Source organism: Streptopelia decaocto (genome assembly GCF_964273445.1).
Source record: "Streptopelia decaocto genome assembly, chromosome: 5".
Classification (NCBI taxonomy): Eukaryota; Metazoa; Chordata; class Aves; order Columbiformes; family Columbidae; genus Streptopelia; species Streptopelia decaocto.
Genome location: NC_138659.1, coordinates 41,184,019 through 41,199,743, shown reverse-complemented (window position 1 = coordinate 41,199,743; position 15,725 = coordinate 41,184,019). Strand labels below are relative to the sequence as shown.

Here is a 15,725-nt window from a genome sequence, read left to right as displayed (position 1 = left end):
GCCTGCATCTGCTTATCCTGGATCCATCCCTAAGTGTCTACAAACAAGGCCTAAAATGAATAGACTTGCTTTCTCTTTACCAGCTGGCTTGTGTAAGCAGAAAAAAATAGTGTAAAAAATACTACAGTAAGAAAATATATATATATATATATATATATATTAGTGTAAACAGTGGAGTAGCAGTAACATCACTGAAAACAGGACTTTCTAAATGGATGTGAGGGAGCTGAAACAGTGGTAGCATATCTCATTACACAGTACTCTGGAGTAAGGGTGCACATGCACATTATGGGGAAGCAATATTAAGCTGATTTAGTCAAGCATTGCCCCTTAACAAGATTTATTTTGGTTTAATTTTTATAAAGCAGAAAAATGTCTATGAAAAATAAACCTGCTCTCAAAATGAGACTAAAAAAATCATCATGTAGAATTTTACATTACTTTAGCTAACAACAAAGTAAGCCTGAGTACATGAGTATGCATGTGGACAGATGTGCAAAACAGTAGATTTCTTTAAAACTTTCATGTAGAGGATGTAAAAATGGTATTTGGGAGACAAAAGCAAAGCCAAGAGCATTTGCTGATTCATACATCTTCATCATCGACCTCAATATCAAGAAAATATCAAAACAAAACTTTTTGTTCCTATATTTTGTACAAATAAACACCAAAAGCACACACATCAAAAAAGTAGTTCCAGTGCACTGACTCAAGCCTCCTGCATAACCACAGATTTCCAAACCCCAGTCAAATTTTCTGGATCAAAGACAAAAAAAAAAAAAATCAATTTAAAATATAAAGTGTGATCAGAAAAAAATCTGATCAGAGAAAACGTACTCTGGAAAGTTTTGTTATACATTTGCCTCCGCTCATCAATTTTGCTGTCTTTGATCTTCATTATAAATTGCCAAAGAATTTGCACATTTTATGAAAAGCTTGTTAGGACAGAGAAGGAGAGAAGTGAAACATCAGCCTTGTGATCCCTTCCTTCAGAATGCACTTCATCCATTTCAAACTTTTCTTTGTGGATTTGCTAGTTTGATAATCCCTAGACAGTTTCTGACAAAACTTTCGTGGTGGGTGGGACAAGGTCTGTCAGGTTACATTGCTGACATTTTATACTCTAAGCACTCTGGTTAATTTGCACATCTTTTTCGAAAAAGGTAACAGGATTCTATTGGCATTGAGAGGTGTATAGTGGAGTCAGGCAGGACAAAAGGCCAGTTTCCCATGATAATGACAATTTTGTGCCTACTAGATTTAACAGTATTTAGCATCATGTACATTCAGACTGGTGACACTACCCTGCTTACAGTGTGGTGCCATGGGGTGTTCCTGCACCTGTCCTTGAATTTAGCCAGCAGAGCTAGTAAAACTAATTATATTTAACAATTTGTTTTTACATGAAAAGAAATGAAACCAAACAAAGCTCACCAGGATGATTCTGCCATAATTAATTGTTCCTAAAACCAAAATATTCTGCAGCATTTCCAGAATTCTATACATGCTGGTGGTCTTTCCCCAAGACAGATATTTTTATTTGCCCTTAAAAGCAAATTTAATTTAAAGGGATTAATGCCTGGCTAAGCATACTGATAGACATCTATCAAACACATTTCTGTATATTAGATTCCCAAACTGACAGTTTTGTGTATGCAATCAAGTTAAACCTCTACAAAACAAAACAGAAAATCAGTTAATAGGTATCTTGCAGTAGCATACCAATTTGCTTTAAAAGGGCATAACACAAAAACAGATAAATGAAACACAACTGCTGTTACACAAAATTAAGTAACAGAAAACTGTAGCTTGTCAATCAAAAGTGTGAATCCTCCTCAGTTTTCCGTTATAAAAGGAGTTTGATACAAGTTAAATTACCCAGACAAGTTTTAGTTCCAGAATAAAAGAGCACAGGACAGAGAAAAGGCAGTTTATAACTGAAAAAGGGAAGCATCATCCTGTTTTATCTGAGAATGCTTATATTATAAGAAAGTAGCAACACCATATAGACATACCAAACAAAAAAATAACGTATTTAACATCAGTGATGTGAAGGCAGGTGCATGGTAATTAGTCTTGCTCTCAGTTTAGAGCTAGCCATACATTTTGGAAAGCTAAAGTAGATTTACTGCCCTTTCCCAGTCACATATTCTTGGTAACCCCTTTCTGTATTGATGTATTTACTGAGAAACTGAGTAGCACTTAATTGTACTCAGACTTAACAGAAAGGTGATTTTGTGGTGAATGAATACCAGTACTCTGGTTCTGAACCAGCAAGCTTCACAGTACATCCAGCAGGTTTCTTAATTACAATACTTATTCTCATCACAGCAGACTGAGGCTACGACTATCTCTTCAGCATCTTTCATGAGTATTTGTCTTCATGCAGCACACATCTTTTCGGTGGCAGACTGTCACATCTAACACCTGGTTTGAAAAGCAACCTTCTTGCAGCATTGGATAATTATTTTAAACCAACAATATCGCTCTATGCAACTAGTGCCTCTCCTTGCTGGAGGTGGGGTCACTTCCTTCGGGTTCTCCAGTCCCTGTTCAGACGAACGTGCCACACTAGCTCAAACTAAATGGTCAAATGGTTAGTTCATCTTTGCCAGAAAAAATTACTATGCATTTTCACACCGACAGAGTGGTAGTAACAACAGCTGGGGTTACAGCTTTGGAACTGGGCCTGTTGACTGGCCTGAGGGTTTGCAAAGTGAATGTTTACCAACTGCATTTGCTTAGTTTTGTTTAACCGAAAACAAACAAGTGAGCAAGTTCACAATTGGCCCACTTGCTAGTACATCTTAAAGAAATAATAAACACTGCTTCCAAGACAGGCATATTCAAATTAATTTCCTAAAAAAATTGCCTTTTGCTGATCTTCATCAGATCTTGGTTGTAAAAGAATGAATACCAGTCAATGCTAAGTTCTCTGAGAAATGTGAATCTGGCTGTCCCAAGGATACATAAATTAGGTTTGTATTTTGTGTAGAATTTCAGTTAGCAAGACAAAATCATGGCTGATGGATTCCCCAAAAAAAATATTTGGGGATGAGATGATTTTTTTTTTTCAATCCAAAATGAATGGCACAAACTCAAGGTAGAAAACTTGGTTTTAATTCTACTCTGTGCCCAAGGGATTTGAACTTAAATGCCTGAGAAGAATGCCCTAATTTCAGTAGGGTGGAAGCTGAGTGTTTCCACTGTCCGTATTGATATGCCCCAGTGTTTATAAAACACATTCACACACACATCCTTTTTTATTCTTTTTCATTGCAGACACTGAAATTCAGCTGTTTTATAACACAGAAGAACATCCAAACCATTACTTCGCAATTCATTGTGATCAGGCAAAAACAATTGACAGTTATTCCATTACGATCAAAAACAAAACGAAACAAAAAATCAGAATTCCTATTATCTGCTGAACCTGGTTCCGTATCTCAGACTCAGAAATCAGAACTACATGCAAATCCTCCACCAGACCTAAACAATCAGTATGAATTAGAAGATACCCTCTCACAGAACAGATTATCATTTCAAGAGTGCTTGGTAATTTCCAGGATGATAAGGGCTCAACACTGGGAGGTACTGTCTGCTGGCAAAGAGAGTATCTTTTGAAATCTTTTCCCTTGACTTTTGTCTCACAAATAATGTATTATACTGTTTTATAGCTCCACTAACATTTGCTTAGCTTTTGGGAAATGCCAGCTTGTCTCTGCTTCAATAGCTTTGCCCAAAACATTGAATTATCTTTCCTAGTTCTCTCAGGAAGTTATTTCCTAATGAATATGGTTTATTAAGCTGCTGCACTTCTGGCAAAGTAAGCAGAATATGAAGTGAGATACTTCAGCAGCATATGGCATTACAAAATATCTAGGAAATACTTCAAGTTGCTGTGAACCGTAACATCCTTTCCTCAGCTTTTTCACTGCAGAGCACAATAAATGTGGCCTCTATGATGGTGCTTCAGTGGAATCTCAGAACAAAACTCACAAAATCCAAAAGACTGGAATGTGTACCATGATTTTCCAGTGGCTATTAGGTCAGTCCATGTATTTCTACTCCAAAATGCAAATAGGGGTAGGAACACATTACTGTATTTTTAAGTCTAATGGTAAAAACATTCCCTTAAGAAATGTTTTGGCTAAGCTGTGGCCAGACAAGTCAAATGCTGGAGAAATGATGCAAGGAAATCTAGTCTTGGGGCATAACATAACACTGTTTGCTTACATGAATGCAAGCCTCATAAAAGTAAAATCTTTCTGACAGAAACACAGTGAAGGATTTCAGCTTTACAGGTTTACACATCAGTTTTTCGCTCTCCAGAAAGTTTAGCTGCAAGTCTATTATACAGACTGGTAATGAGATATCAAAAGTTTCCATCAAGCAGTTAAACAACAGGTGCTTTAATCCTACCTTAATAACATGAGCCTGTCTCTTTCTTTATCTTCTGTGTTGTTTTCCTGTGTAGAGAAAAGAAACAAAATGTACAAGGCTGGATTTCAATTCAGGACCAGCTTGGTCCACCTTTCAGTTTTGTTGTTCTTGTCTATTTTCAGGAGGATAAATACTTCTTTTCCATTTAAGTGTTTATAATTTTCTTGTCATAGTCAAGATTGCACCCTCTATTTTCCTAGCTTGAAGCCCATGTGAGAAAGCAGGAAAGTCATTAACGCAATACTAATAGAAACAGCTGTAAAAAAACATCATTTAAAAAATGTTAAAATATTATTTTAATGACCACCGATTTAGTGGCACCTTTCTACATGTGATAAAGCAGTAACTCAGTAGAAACACTAACAAAGCACAGCACCTCTTTTGAAAGGGGTGGGAGGAGGAATCCTGAGCAATAGAAAGTGGGTTTTATTTTCTGTTTACTACTATACAATGGTAATAAATCCAAATTAACAGGGAGACCTCAGCTTGGAATCAGAAGAATGCTTTCACAAGCCCAAACTTTCTGATAGTGCCGTAGCCTGATCGCAGTCATCTCTCCTCCCCGGGAAAACCTGCCTCTGCAGCTTTTCATATTGATGTCACGTATTCCATATGTCAAATTCCCTTTAGGGTACCTGCAATTTTACACAATTTAAGAGGCACGGTAACCCTATAATTGGTAAAGACTTTGTCAAACAGGAGATATAAATTAAAAAAAAAAAAAAAAAAAAGGCAAAAAACTCTTAGTTGAATGTGGGAGGCATCTATGAGAAACACCAACGTAGCCAAGCAGGAAAAAGTTTATAAGATGCTCCTCAAACCAGCTGGAACTTTTGCCTTTTAAGACTGAACTAAGTTTCAGTTTTGAAAGACCTCAGTGGTACTATTTTAGTTTAAGAGATAACAGAGTTTGGATCAGATGTTGTGTTATCTGCACCCCAGACAGCAATGTAATTGGAAACAGGAAAAACTATTTTTGTTTCGATACCCTTCTCACTTTTGATCCTTCCATCCCTTGTGATTTTTCCTGCCTCAGTGCTATAGCCTAATCTAGAAAATTAGGACATGATAAATATTCACCATTTTGTAGCATGGACAGAAAAGTGGTTTTGTACCGACATCTGTCACGTATTTATCCTGTAGTAACAAACCAGCCACTACATACCTCAACAGATACCTCCAGCCTCAAAGAATCTTACATTCATAGACCATACATTATCATAAAAATTGAAAACTTTTTCTTTAGGCCTCAAGTCAGGCATGTACTTAACTTTAAGAACTTAAATATGCTAAGCACTTTCTAAGTAGGCTGGCAAGCACTGAAGTTCCTTGTTAATTAAAGCAAGACCTAAATCTTGCACACATAGAGGAGTCAGTGCCTGCCAAGAGGAATTTCATGCATAGCACTGAACTACACAACTTTCATTTATTTACCTTACTAATAGTAATAATGCTCAGGTGAAAAGCAAGATGGTGAGGTGAACTGCTCTTAGATACGCATCTTCAGTATGTGAGAATGTCAACCCCAAGCCTTTTCACTTTCTTTCTTAGCCCTCCTCCTGTAACACATGCATATAGTTTCCAGTTTTACTATACATTTCCCTGACTGTAAATAAGGAATTGCAGTTTTTTAATCTTTATCCCCGAATGTACTGGTTCTCACTTTTCAGCACTGCAGGGTGCTGGATTTACCAACCAATATACCTGTCTGAACACCAAAGACACTCTGGGACAAGGGGAAACTACTGCTGGGCAGATGGTTGGGACCTCCTGAGGTCTCTTCTGCCCTGGGTTATTCTACAATCATAAAGCAGTCAGTCCTCGTAGCTCTGTGGCTGCAGTATTCACTCAGGATGGGAAAGTGAGATTCAATTCCCTCGTCTCCCCAGGAGTGTACCCCAACCCCTGCAAACTCCAGCAGGTGAGTGTGTCACCCGATGCAGCTGCCTTATTTGTTCCGGCCTTGGGCCAATATTTTGTTAAACATTTGAGCGCTAAACCTAGGCTTCTCTCTTCCTCTGTAGTGACTACAGCTCCTCTAGGTTAAACAGTCAACATTAATTTTGTTCAAACTCCCTCTAGGATCATCAGCTTTTAATTATTGCATTGTCTTCACTGGAACCTTTTCAACATGGAGTACTGACTGTTTTCTTCCTGAACTTTAAATTTTAATCAAAGAAAATGAACTCCCTTTAGAAGTGGCACAGCTATGAACAATACATAGCACACACAGCTTCACTGTTTACTTCACTATACCTTAAACATACATAATTGGTTTTTAATTGCACATGGATTTCTGCATAAGAACAAGGATTTCTCCAGGGATCTTTTGCAGTTAGTTAGTGTAAGAAATTGCCCTAATTAACAACTCTTTCAGCAACTTAAAAATGCATCTCTTGCAGCTAATGAGTCTGGAGCCACAGAAAAGGAGAACAGGTCTGCAAAATAAATAACATTGCGTAACTGACAAGACAAATAAACACACTGAATTTTTTTTCTTTCCATTTCAAAGTTAGGCTTCGGCTCTAGATTTTTGGACTTCTTCCACTAACAGTTAAACCACTGCAGGATGGTTCACAAAGCTATTGCATATTGCACTTTATCAAGTTGGTATTTGAGTGGAGAGTAAAATATGCCAAAGAGGGGTCATTTGTCTGACAGTACCTTAGGCCATTTTAAGGAAAAAGCTGCAGTGCAAAAGGTTAAATTCAAATCAATACACTGAGGCACTACATAATAAACATTTCACACTTTCTACAACGACAGGTTTTCTAATACAAGTGAAACTTCCAAGCTCCTTTAAAAATGCAAGTCATAAAATAAGTACTAAGGGGAGATTTTTGATCTGAAGGTTGTATACTAATGACTTCACCTACTCCTGTTCGAACACAAATAAAGAAATATTAAAGGATACCAGGAGTTTTAATTTTTTTGAGAGGTTCAGGGGAGTCTACTGTAAATTCAAGTGTCTCTCCAGCAGTTCTGCGTGCTTCCTACCACTGGCCCTATGTAAAAGTGTTCTTCATCCATGCACCTTTCCCCAAGAAGCATCTCTCTTTTCTGACAATGCGGCAGATGGCCAGCAAAGAACATGCTATTCCTTTGAATGTTGCCATTGAGGACACATTTCTACAGAATCTACTAACACAAAAAACCCAAAAGGTAGCCCCAAACTCATGTTGTCCAGTGGCAGGAATATTTAAAGATAAGGCAATACTTTTCTAAAATGCATACCATTATAACCCATCATCTTCCCCATGGTGTTTGGATGTAAAGCCTTGAATTCGTTCTGCTAAACTTTGCTATGACAAATATTTTTTCTGGCTTCCTATTAAAAGGTTATCATAAGAACACTACTGGGAGAAAAGATGTAAAGTCTCAAGGAAAGCTTGCACACATCATTGAATAGAGTATCTCAAAATTCACAGCAGAATGAGCTGTGGTAGGCAAACCCATGTGATAAGTTATTAAAACATAACTTTCAAGAGATCATCTGCTAGAGGGAGAAACCAAAATGGGCTTCTCATAAGTGCATTAACCTGAGTCAATATGCAGTGTCACTTGGTTCAGCCACTCTCCAGCTATGTTGACACTTCCAAGAACAAGAAGTTAGAACTTGAATTCAAAATATAAACAGAGCTCAACAATATATGTATTAATTTACATATTTTTAAATATATGCATCTTCTCCAAGTATGTAATATACAAGAATCACTATAAACTTCAGTTTCCTTTTTCTTTTATTGAAATTACCCTGTGACACCCAGTAACACTGTTACAGAGGTTTAGTTTTAGTACTCTCTTTCAAAGCTATTTTGTTATTATGTTTGAGAGTCATTTAATAACTTGAGGTTATAAAACCTAAAGAATATGCTAGATAATGGTAATAATACCTGCTTCACTAACAAGTTTTTTTTTGAGTGTAATAATTTTAGTATGAAAGTGAGGTATATCTTACAACCATAACCTACATAATTACTGCAAAATTGCAATAGTCTATCTGCATTTTATTCAGAATGTAATATTAGTATGCCATTTGCTATTGAGAATTCATCTCTTTTAACAGAATATAAGAGATTTTGAGCAGAGATAGCCGTGATTTTACCCGGAAGGAATAAAATTAATCTTCAAAAATAGAATTCTATACAAATAAAACTCTGAAAGAAACAGATTAGTATAAATTCTCTTGACACTCAAGATATTTAAGTATTCACTATGCCAGTTAGTTCAGTTAGTTAAATCTTCAACTCTAGTCTCAAATTTTGTTAATGGCTCTTCTGTTCAGAATACTAGAAATTAGTAAGGGTAGAGATTTTAGGTTTTTACTGTATTTTCTCTCTCATTCTAAAGCCAGAACAGATAAGTCTAACTTTTCTGGAATTATCATGGAATACCAATTTGCTGCAGCCTAAGTTTATCTCAGTTGATAAAAATTGAATGGCATATTGTAATTTTTAATTAGGTGGGAGGTTTGTGATAACACACACGCCAAAATTTTAAAATGTGTATTCATGTAAAAGCAACAGCCATTTTCAATTTTAAAAACCTCACTCAGAGAATCGATAAAAACCAGACATCATGCACATCAGGCAGCTTTTGAAACTGATCTAACTGTGAATTCAGCATTTCTCTACACTGATACACACAGCCAGGATACACTCTGAACTCCTAAAAAGGCTTTGTAATGACCCTGATTAAAGGTGTCTATAACAATTTCTCCATTTTTTCTTGTTTTATTTGATGCATATATTAATAAAACCTCGATTTATGTCTCTGTTACCTTACTATACTGGCCTTGTTCCCCCCTCTCTGCCCAATATGCAATATGAAACACTGCAATGCCACTCCGTCATAGTGCTCAGAAAGCATCTTTTGTGGGTTTACTTTCCCCAATAAGGTTCTTTGATTGTGTCATCCCAGCACCCCAAGCTCTTCATACCCTTCTAATGAGCCTGCTGCACAACAGATTTATAATAAAACCTGTACAGGGAGAAATGTTTGTGCTGTTCAGTTACTGTTCAAGCTGGCCTGCAAGTCAGCTTAGTACCTACCTCAAATTTTAGCTGACACTTTGCCTCACGGAGAATAATTGTTTTGACACACTGTGTGCAAGATAGACAAATATTTTGAAGATGCAGGAGTTTTAACACTTCCCTTAAAAGTTCTTGCTAATACCTCACCTATAAACTTCAGAATTGATTTGTCTTATTGTGCTCATTAGCACAATGTAACTGACTTTTTGGGGGCAAGGAGCAGAAAGAGGATGCATTTCACTTCTAGTCTGGTTTTTGTGAATCAGCAATGTGGGCAACAGCATTAGTGTGGAGGATGATTTGCTTTTGAACACCATAGCCAATTTGGGAAGCCTGTAACTAAATGAAACATTAAGCCTGTCAGCAATGATCTCATGCAGCCTAGTTTGAGAAAGAGACATAGAAATGCTTTGGAAACAAATTTCATCGCTTCCTTAAAAATAAAGAAATAAATTGATAGATAAAGATTTTTTTTAAAAGCAACAATGCAAAACAGTCAAACAACCCACCCAAAACACCAGTATCTGGGAGTGGACATACAGAAAAGAGCATGCTCCAGCCCCACAGATTTTGCAAGACACTGCAGTGTCTGTCAACTTTTTCACCTTTGAGAAAGTCTTAAAGTACTTCTGGAAAAAAAATGCAAGAAAAGTTCTCTTTGCTCTCCTTCATATGCTACAGTTAATTACCAAAAGGCCATGGGAGCCTGTTGGTTCTTCCCATGCAGCTCGGCACTGCTACCAAAGTTCAGTTTTAACCTGCTGGGTATTTTAAATGCCACCTTCTTCACTAGATTTCAACTGTGTGGCTGCATTTACATCTCCCTCCCCACCTTCTATTTCCTCCCATTATTTCCACAGTCAAGCATGACATCCCAGAGAGCTCGGGCAATGCAGTGGCTGTTGTGAGCGTGGTACCAGAACAGAGCAAGTTGTCTCAGCAGATTGACGCTCAACAGGGACATCGATACGTCCCAGCACACTTGACCTGCCTGGTGGTGGAAAACAGGAGCAAAAAGGGTGGATGGCTTAAGTCAGCTCCCAAGAAGCATATAAATTCAAATTTTGCAGTAAGTCTCATAGATTCTTTCAACAGTTCAGCAGATAAGAGAAAATTAGAACTACATTCACAGCTCTTCGTTACTATTTCAGTTAAATAATTGAGAGGGCAGAAAAGAGTCCATCCCAGATGGTGGCATGTAGGGAAAACCATAACGCTACATTAAAGATGTGCTTTTAATTAACTTCTATCTGAACGATTATAATTAAAGACCTTACCACAGGTGTTCTTAGAATAATTACCTTCTATTTCCTTTCACAGAACACATTCCAAGGAAATGAGAATTGAGACTATTTCTTCATTCAAATACTTTCTCAATTATTTTAAAATGTATTGGTTTTAAACTGTTCTGTTATTAAGAATTTCTTTGTGGTTTTTTGGCCCTTTTCTGATTCCTACAGGCTTTTCCAAGACCTCAGAAATGTCTTTCAGGTGACCAGGTGCAATTCTGAGCAGTTAACAAAATATGAGTTGCATTTTATTATGTTTGGATCCAGGAAAACAAGTTTATACAGAGAGTTATAAACTGACTATTGGATTTTGGAATAAATTGCTCATTTTTGTCACTGATGCTGTACATATGGTACTAATTGCCTTCAGTTTTGTTTTGGAGATTGCTATTTCTTTTATTGTTGCATTTGAATATAGGTCTTAGAAGATGACCTTGTTGCACATCAAATGTTGCAACATGTACTGAATACAAAACACTGAGAAGATATCTTGAATTAATTGAAGACTAATTGTGCAGGTCAATGCACTAAGTAGTGATTCCTTGGTTTTCTATTAACATTCCTGCTGATAATATTAAAATATATTGTGAACTGGCAATTAGAAAACATAGGCCAAGAGAAACAGGCTCCCTTTTCATCTGTGCTGCAAAGATACATTGGGTCACGTTTTTCCCCATGAGTTTGAGATTCATAGTTCATCATTTTATTAAAACAGAAAGATGGAAAATGCTGAACATAGGAATTAATGAAGGAAGGATAAGAATACGCACAAAGAAGAATGATTTAAGGCAGAGATCTGCTCTTTCTTGCATTAGTTCCTGACAGATCTGCAGCACTTTTCAGTATGCAAGATTATGTTCTGAAGTTCTTCTTAACTACATCATCCAGTCTAGGGGAAACAAAAATAACTCAAGAATAAACAGGATCATTTCTCTTTTCCTTACGTTTGTGCCTGATGATGTTATCTTTATACTAAAATAATATTCAGCCAGAAGCAGTTTAAGAAAATGAAGAGACCTTTGAAGCAGCATCCTGAGACAAAACAAAAGCATCAAATGGCATATATGCTGGTTTTAGTTTAGTGGACAGAAACTAAGGTGCCAATATCCCATTCACCGAGTTATCAGTGTTGAGTCCAGCTAAGAAGCCGTTGGGGAAAAGAACTCCCCCCTTTCGTCCATTGGTGTACCTCAGGGAAGCACTAGATAGATGGATGCATGAGGGTGTGGGCTCCCCTGCACAGGACACAGCATGGGAGATATTGACCTTCCAGCCACAAGTTCTCATTTAATATACTAATTCGATATAAGCGTGCAAAAAAAATTTTAAAGTGCATTATAAAAGTTAAGACACTGTACATCCAATGTCATCTAAGGCCTCCATTGTAGCCTTCCGCAACAACCTCAAAAAAAAAGGTAGTCTATACATGACCATATACGAAAAATCAGCTGCTCCTATGGCTATTTTAATTAAAATTTGATAGTAATTGACTCTAGAAATCCAATTATTGCTGAGTAAGTCACTTCAGTCACCTCAAGCCTTGGAGTTTATCTTCATGTTTTGAGAAAATTAACAGACAAAGAATTGAGCAAAAAATATTTCCATTCTGTCAGTATTTGGAAGTAAATAAAGAGAATTTTCCATAAGTCCTCACTTGGGACTCAGGCTCCTCTTTTCTTTTATTAAACCCCCTCCCCAAAATTGAGTATCTGGCTGTAGCTAGATAAAACTTAAGCCCCCTTTGAAATAAACTTTGGGATTTCTGTATGTCAGCTTTCAAAGACAGACAGAAATGTTCAATGTCTATTTATTTAAACTCCTGTCTAGAATAAGACCTTGTTACTGTTGGCTCTTACCAAGCAAGCCTGGAGCATAAAGCAGCTTTTGCCAAGAAACACTGAGATTCTTCCTTGTAGAGTAATTCCCAAGCTTCTGACTGTCTTGTTCCCACAGTGCTTCACTAGCTGAAGAACTGAATAAAACTGATTCTGTTTACGTAAGAATATTAATAGAGTCCACACTCATTCCATTGCATCCTAAGCAAGTACATACAAAACAGCCAATTTAGTTAACACATGCATTAAATCGTTCTGTTAGGTGCTCACTGAGGTGAGTAGGGTTAGGACAGAAAACAGACATTTCACTAGGGATTGATTCCGGAGGCAAAAGTCAGGGGTAAAGAGATGGAAATCACATTAGAAGTAATTATTAGGACTGTGTTTCAAGAATTTTAAAAGTTTAGCCCCACAGAGCCTGCATTCCACCCCCATTTTATGAGTGTTTTCTTCCATCTTGCTTAGTGTGTGCTATAAGAAAGCTGTATTTAGTGCACCAAAAAAAGAACAACAAAACCAAAAAAGTGATACAAAATGCAAGAGCCGACCTGCTGAATGGCTGGTCCCTACCTGTGCCCTTCTCCTATTTATTTTAGTGGGGATTTGCCTAAGAAATGTATGAACTATTTCAGTAGTACCCCTGTTTATCCAAAACTCTCTTTATGGTCAGGTTTCACTCCACCTCTTCTTTGTTTATACTAAGAAACAAGCGAAGGAGAAGAAATCGAAGATTAAAGTCAATTACAAGGATTAATCTTTCCACTGTCTGCTAAGCAACCTGGCTCACAAGTCTCTGACTTCTGCCAGCAGCTTGCATGGTTAACCTCCCCTGCTCCCAGAAACAGCAAGGTTTCCATCACAAACTTAAGCAGCAGCATCCCTACATTTTGCCCACCTCTGGGTAGTGTACAAGAGCTGGTTGTGAGTCAGTTTTCTCCCAGAGGATGGAGAAGGGAAGGAAGGATGAATGACAGGTACCTGAAAACAGGAGACAGGTTTTAGCGAAGCATAACAAGCAAAGTGCAATGGTAAGTGCCTCTCTGCAACCAAGTGCTGCATTCACTAGCCAGAACTGTGTGAGCTACTGTGGCTTCAGAGACACCCAGAGACATCCAGACATCTCTACTCTAAAGGTGCCATGTGCCTATAGGAACAGCCTCCCATCAGCATAGCATCAACTACCTTGCTTCCCCAAAAATAAGACAGGGCCTTATATAAATTTTTGCTCCAAAAAGATGTGTTCAGGCCTATTTTCAGGGGATGTCTTATTTTCCCATGAAAAACGATCTACATTTATTCTTGGGGAAAAAAAAAAAAAAATCAACATTTATTCAAATATACTCATGTCATCACATTCTGGAGCTTCATCATAACTCTCCAAATTCTGAATTCCATCATCAATTTCTTGTGACTCTATTTCCTTTAGAACCATTGGCCCCAATTTCTCATGTCTAGCAATAGCGCTTTCCTTAAATGAGCATCTCTTGTCCATGTAGCCTGCCTGTAGCACACTGGCAACGCAACTGCCTGTTGTCTATCAGGTGTCTGCTTCTCTTGGTGAAGGGTTTATCTGTCCCGCTGCATTCAATCGCCAATTAATTTACTTTTTTAGAAGTACAGTTGCCTGGATACTATTTAAATTTACTTTTTTTTTAATGAACTATGACTAGGGCTTGTTTTTGGAGTAGGGCTTATATTTCAAGCATCCTCAAAAATCCTGAAAAATTATGCTAGGGCTTATTTTCAGGGTAGGTCTTATTTTTGGGGAAATAGGGTATAAGAACAGCCTACAAACACTGTAGACTACAGAAATCATAAGAAATTACAGCTTTTGAAAAAATATTTTGCAATACATTCTACAGTAGAGTAGAACAATCTGCTACTGGCATATCTCAGACTTCTCTCTTTACTAAGATTGCAAGCAACTGTATGTAAGAGTTGTCAAGCCCTCCGCATGCTCATACATTGGGCTGTCCAGCTGATGGACAAGGTTTTTGTTCTGAACGCCTACGGAGATGTTGCAAGCAACATTTTCTGTAAATGAAGTGCTGTCGCTGCCTGGAAAACAGCTCATCCAGGCAGACAGTTTGGAGACACGGCAACTATTCGGCTTCTCAAGAATGACAAGGAACCAACGAACAATATTTTATATTCAAATCCAAATGAATCCCATCCTGAAGTAAGTGTTTTTAGAATGTTTGAGGAAGGTGTCCAGCACACACAGATTTTTAGAATATATGTTGATGTTCTGTAGGGCTTCCCACAAAATATATGTGGAGACAGAGCTGGCATGAGAATCCAGCTCTCTTTAATGCACACACAGAGCAGCTACAAAGGAAAGTTGAGATGTTGTGGAAGAGATTTAAGTTCTAAGATGGGAAATGTACTGTGTTGTGGCAAGAAGCGTAAAATAGGCAGCTAATGAAAAAGGACACGAGGAAAAAAAAAGAGAGTGAAAATGAGTGCTGCAAAACTGTCTACACTCTTTCAGGTTAATCCTGGCAAGACTCATAATTTCTTCCTTTCTTAATTGATCTTTTTTTGTTGAAAGAGCTAAAAAAGAACAAAAGAGATGTTAGCAGTAAGGATGAGGCCAGAAAAGCTACCTTGGCTTAACTTGACTTAATTACAAAGATTTTTATAGGGGACCGTCATTACATAATTCAAGCAATTCTGTACATAGGCAGAACTGCTAAAAAGGGAAAAAAATGTGAATGATATGAAAAACATTAGCACAAAGGGTCAGATTGTAAGTGATATTTGAAAAGTGTAAATGTTGCAATGGGTGTATTTAAGATGTCTTCAGATGTTCAGTATCTAATTGTGCATGAACATTTTAAAGTGACATGTTGGTAGAATTCTCACTTTGCCTTGTTTCTCAGCATCAGTCTGACTTTGCTCATTCACCAGTTGTGGGTTGTCTCTAATGCTTCTAATGAGGACAGAAATAAACCTTCAGGCCAGCATTAACAGAAATGTGGAAACATCCCAGGTCTGAGAGCAACAGAGCACAGAGAATATTTGTCCTGTTCCTCATCTCTTACCCACTAAGCACCAGCAAAGCAGAGCTGAGACAGAGGGCTTAAGAGGAGATGGAAATACATACACTGCTTGATCTCTGCCTT

The 15,725-nt window shown here is 37.5% G+C and overlaps 1 protein-coding gene across 1 annotated transcript in view; it reads right to left on the bottom strand.

The window, feature by feature from the left end:
• Positions 1–15,725, bottom strand: part of FAM13C (family with sequence similarity 13 member C) — a gene marked incomplete at its 5' end in the record, with an annotated part of 125,833 nt that overhangs the window by 89,537 nt on the left and 20,571 nt on the right. The window contains one exon of the mRNA XM_082052655.1: positions 4,423–4,469. Within this exon, the coding sequence (XP_081908781.1) occupies positions 4,423–4,469 (47 nt within the window). The remainder of the gene's footprint in view (positions 1–4,422; positions 4,470–15,725) is intronic.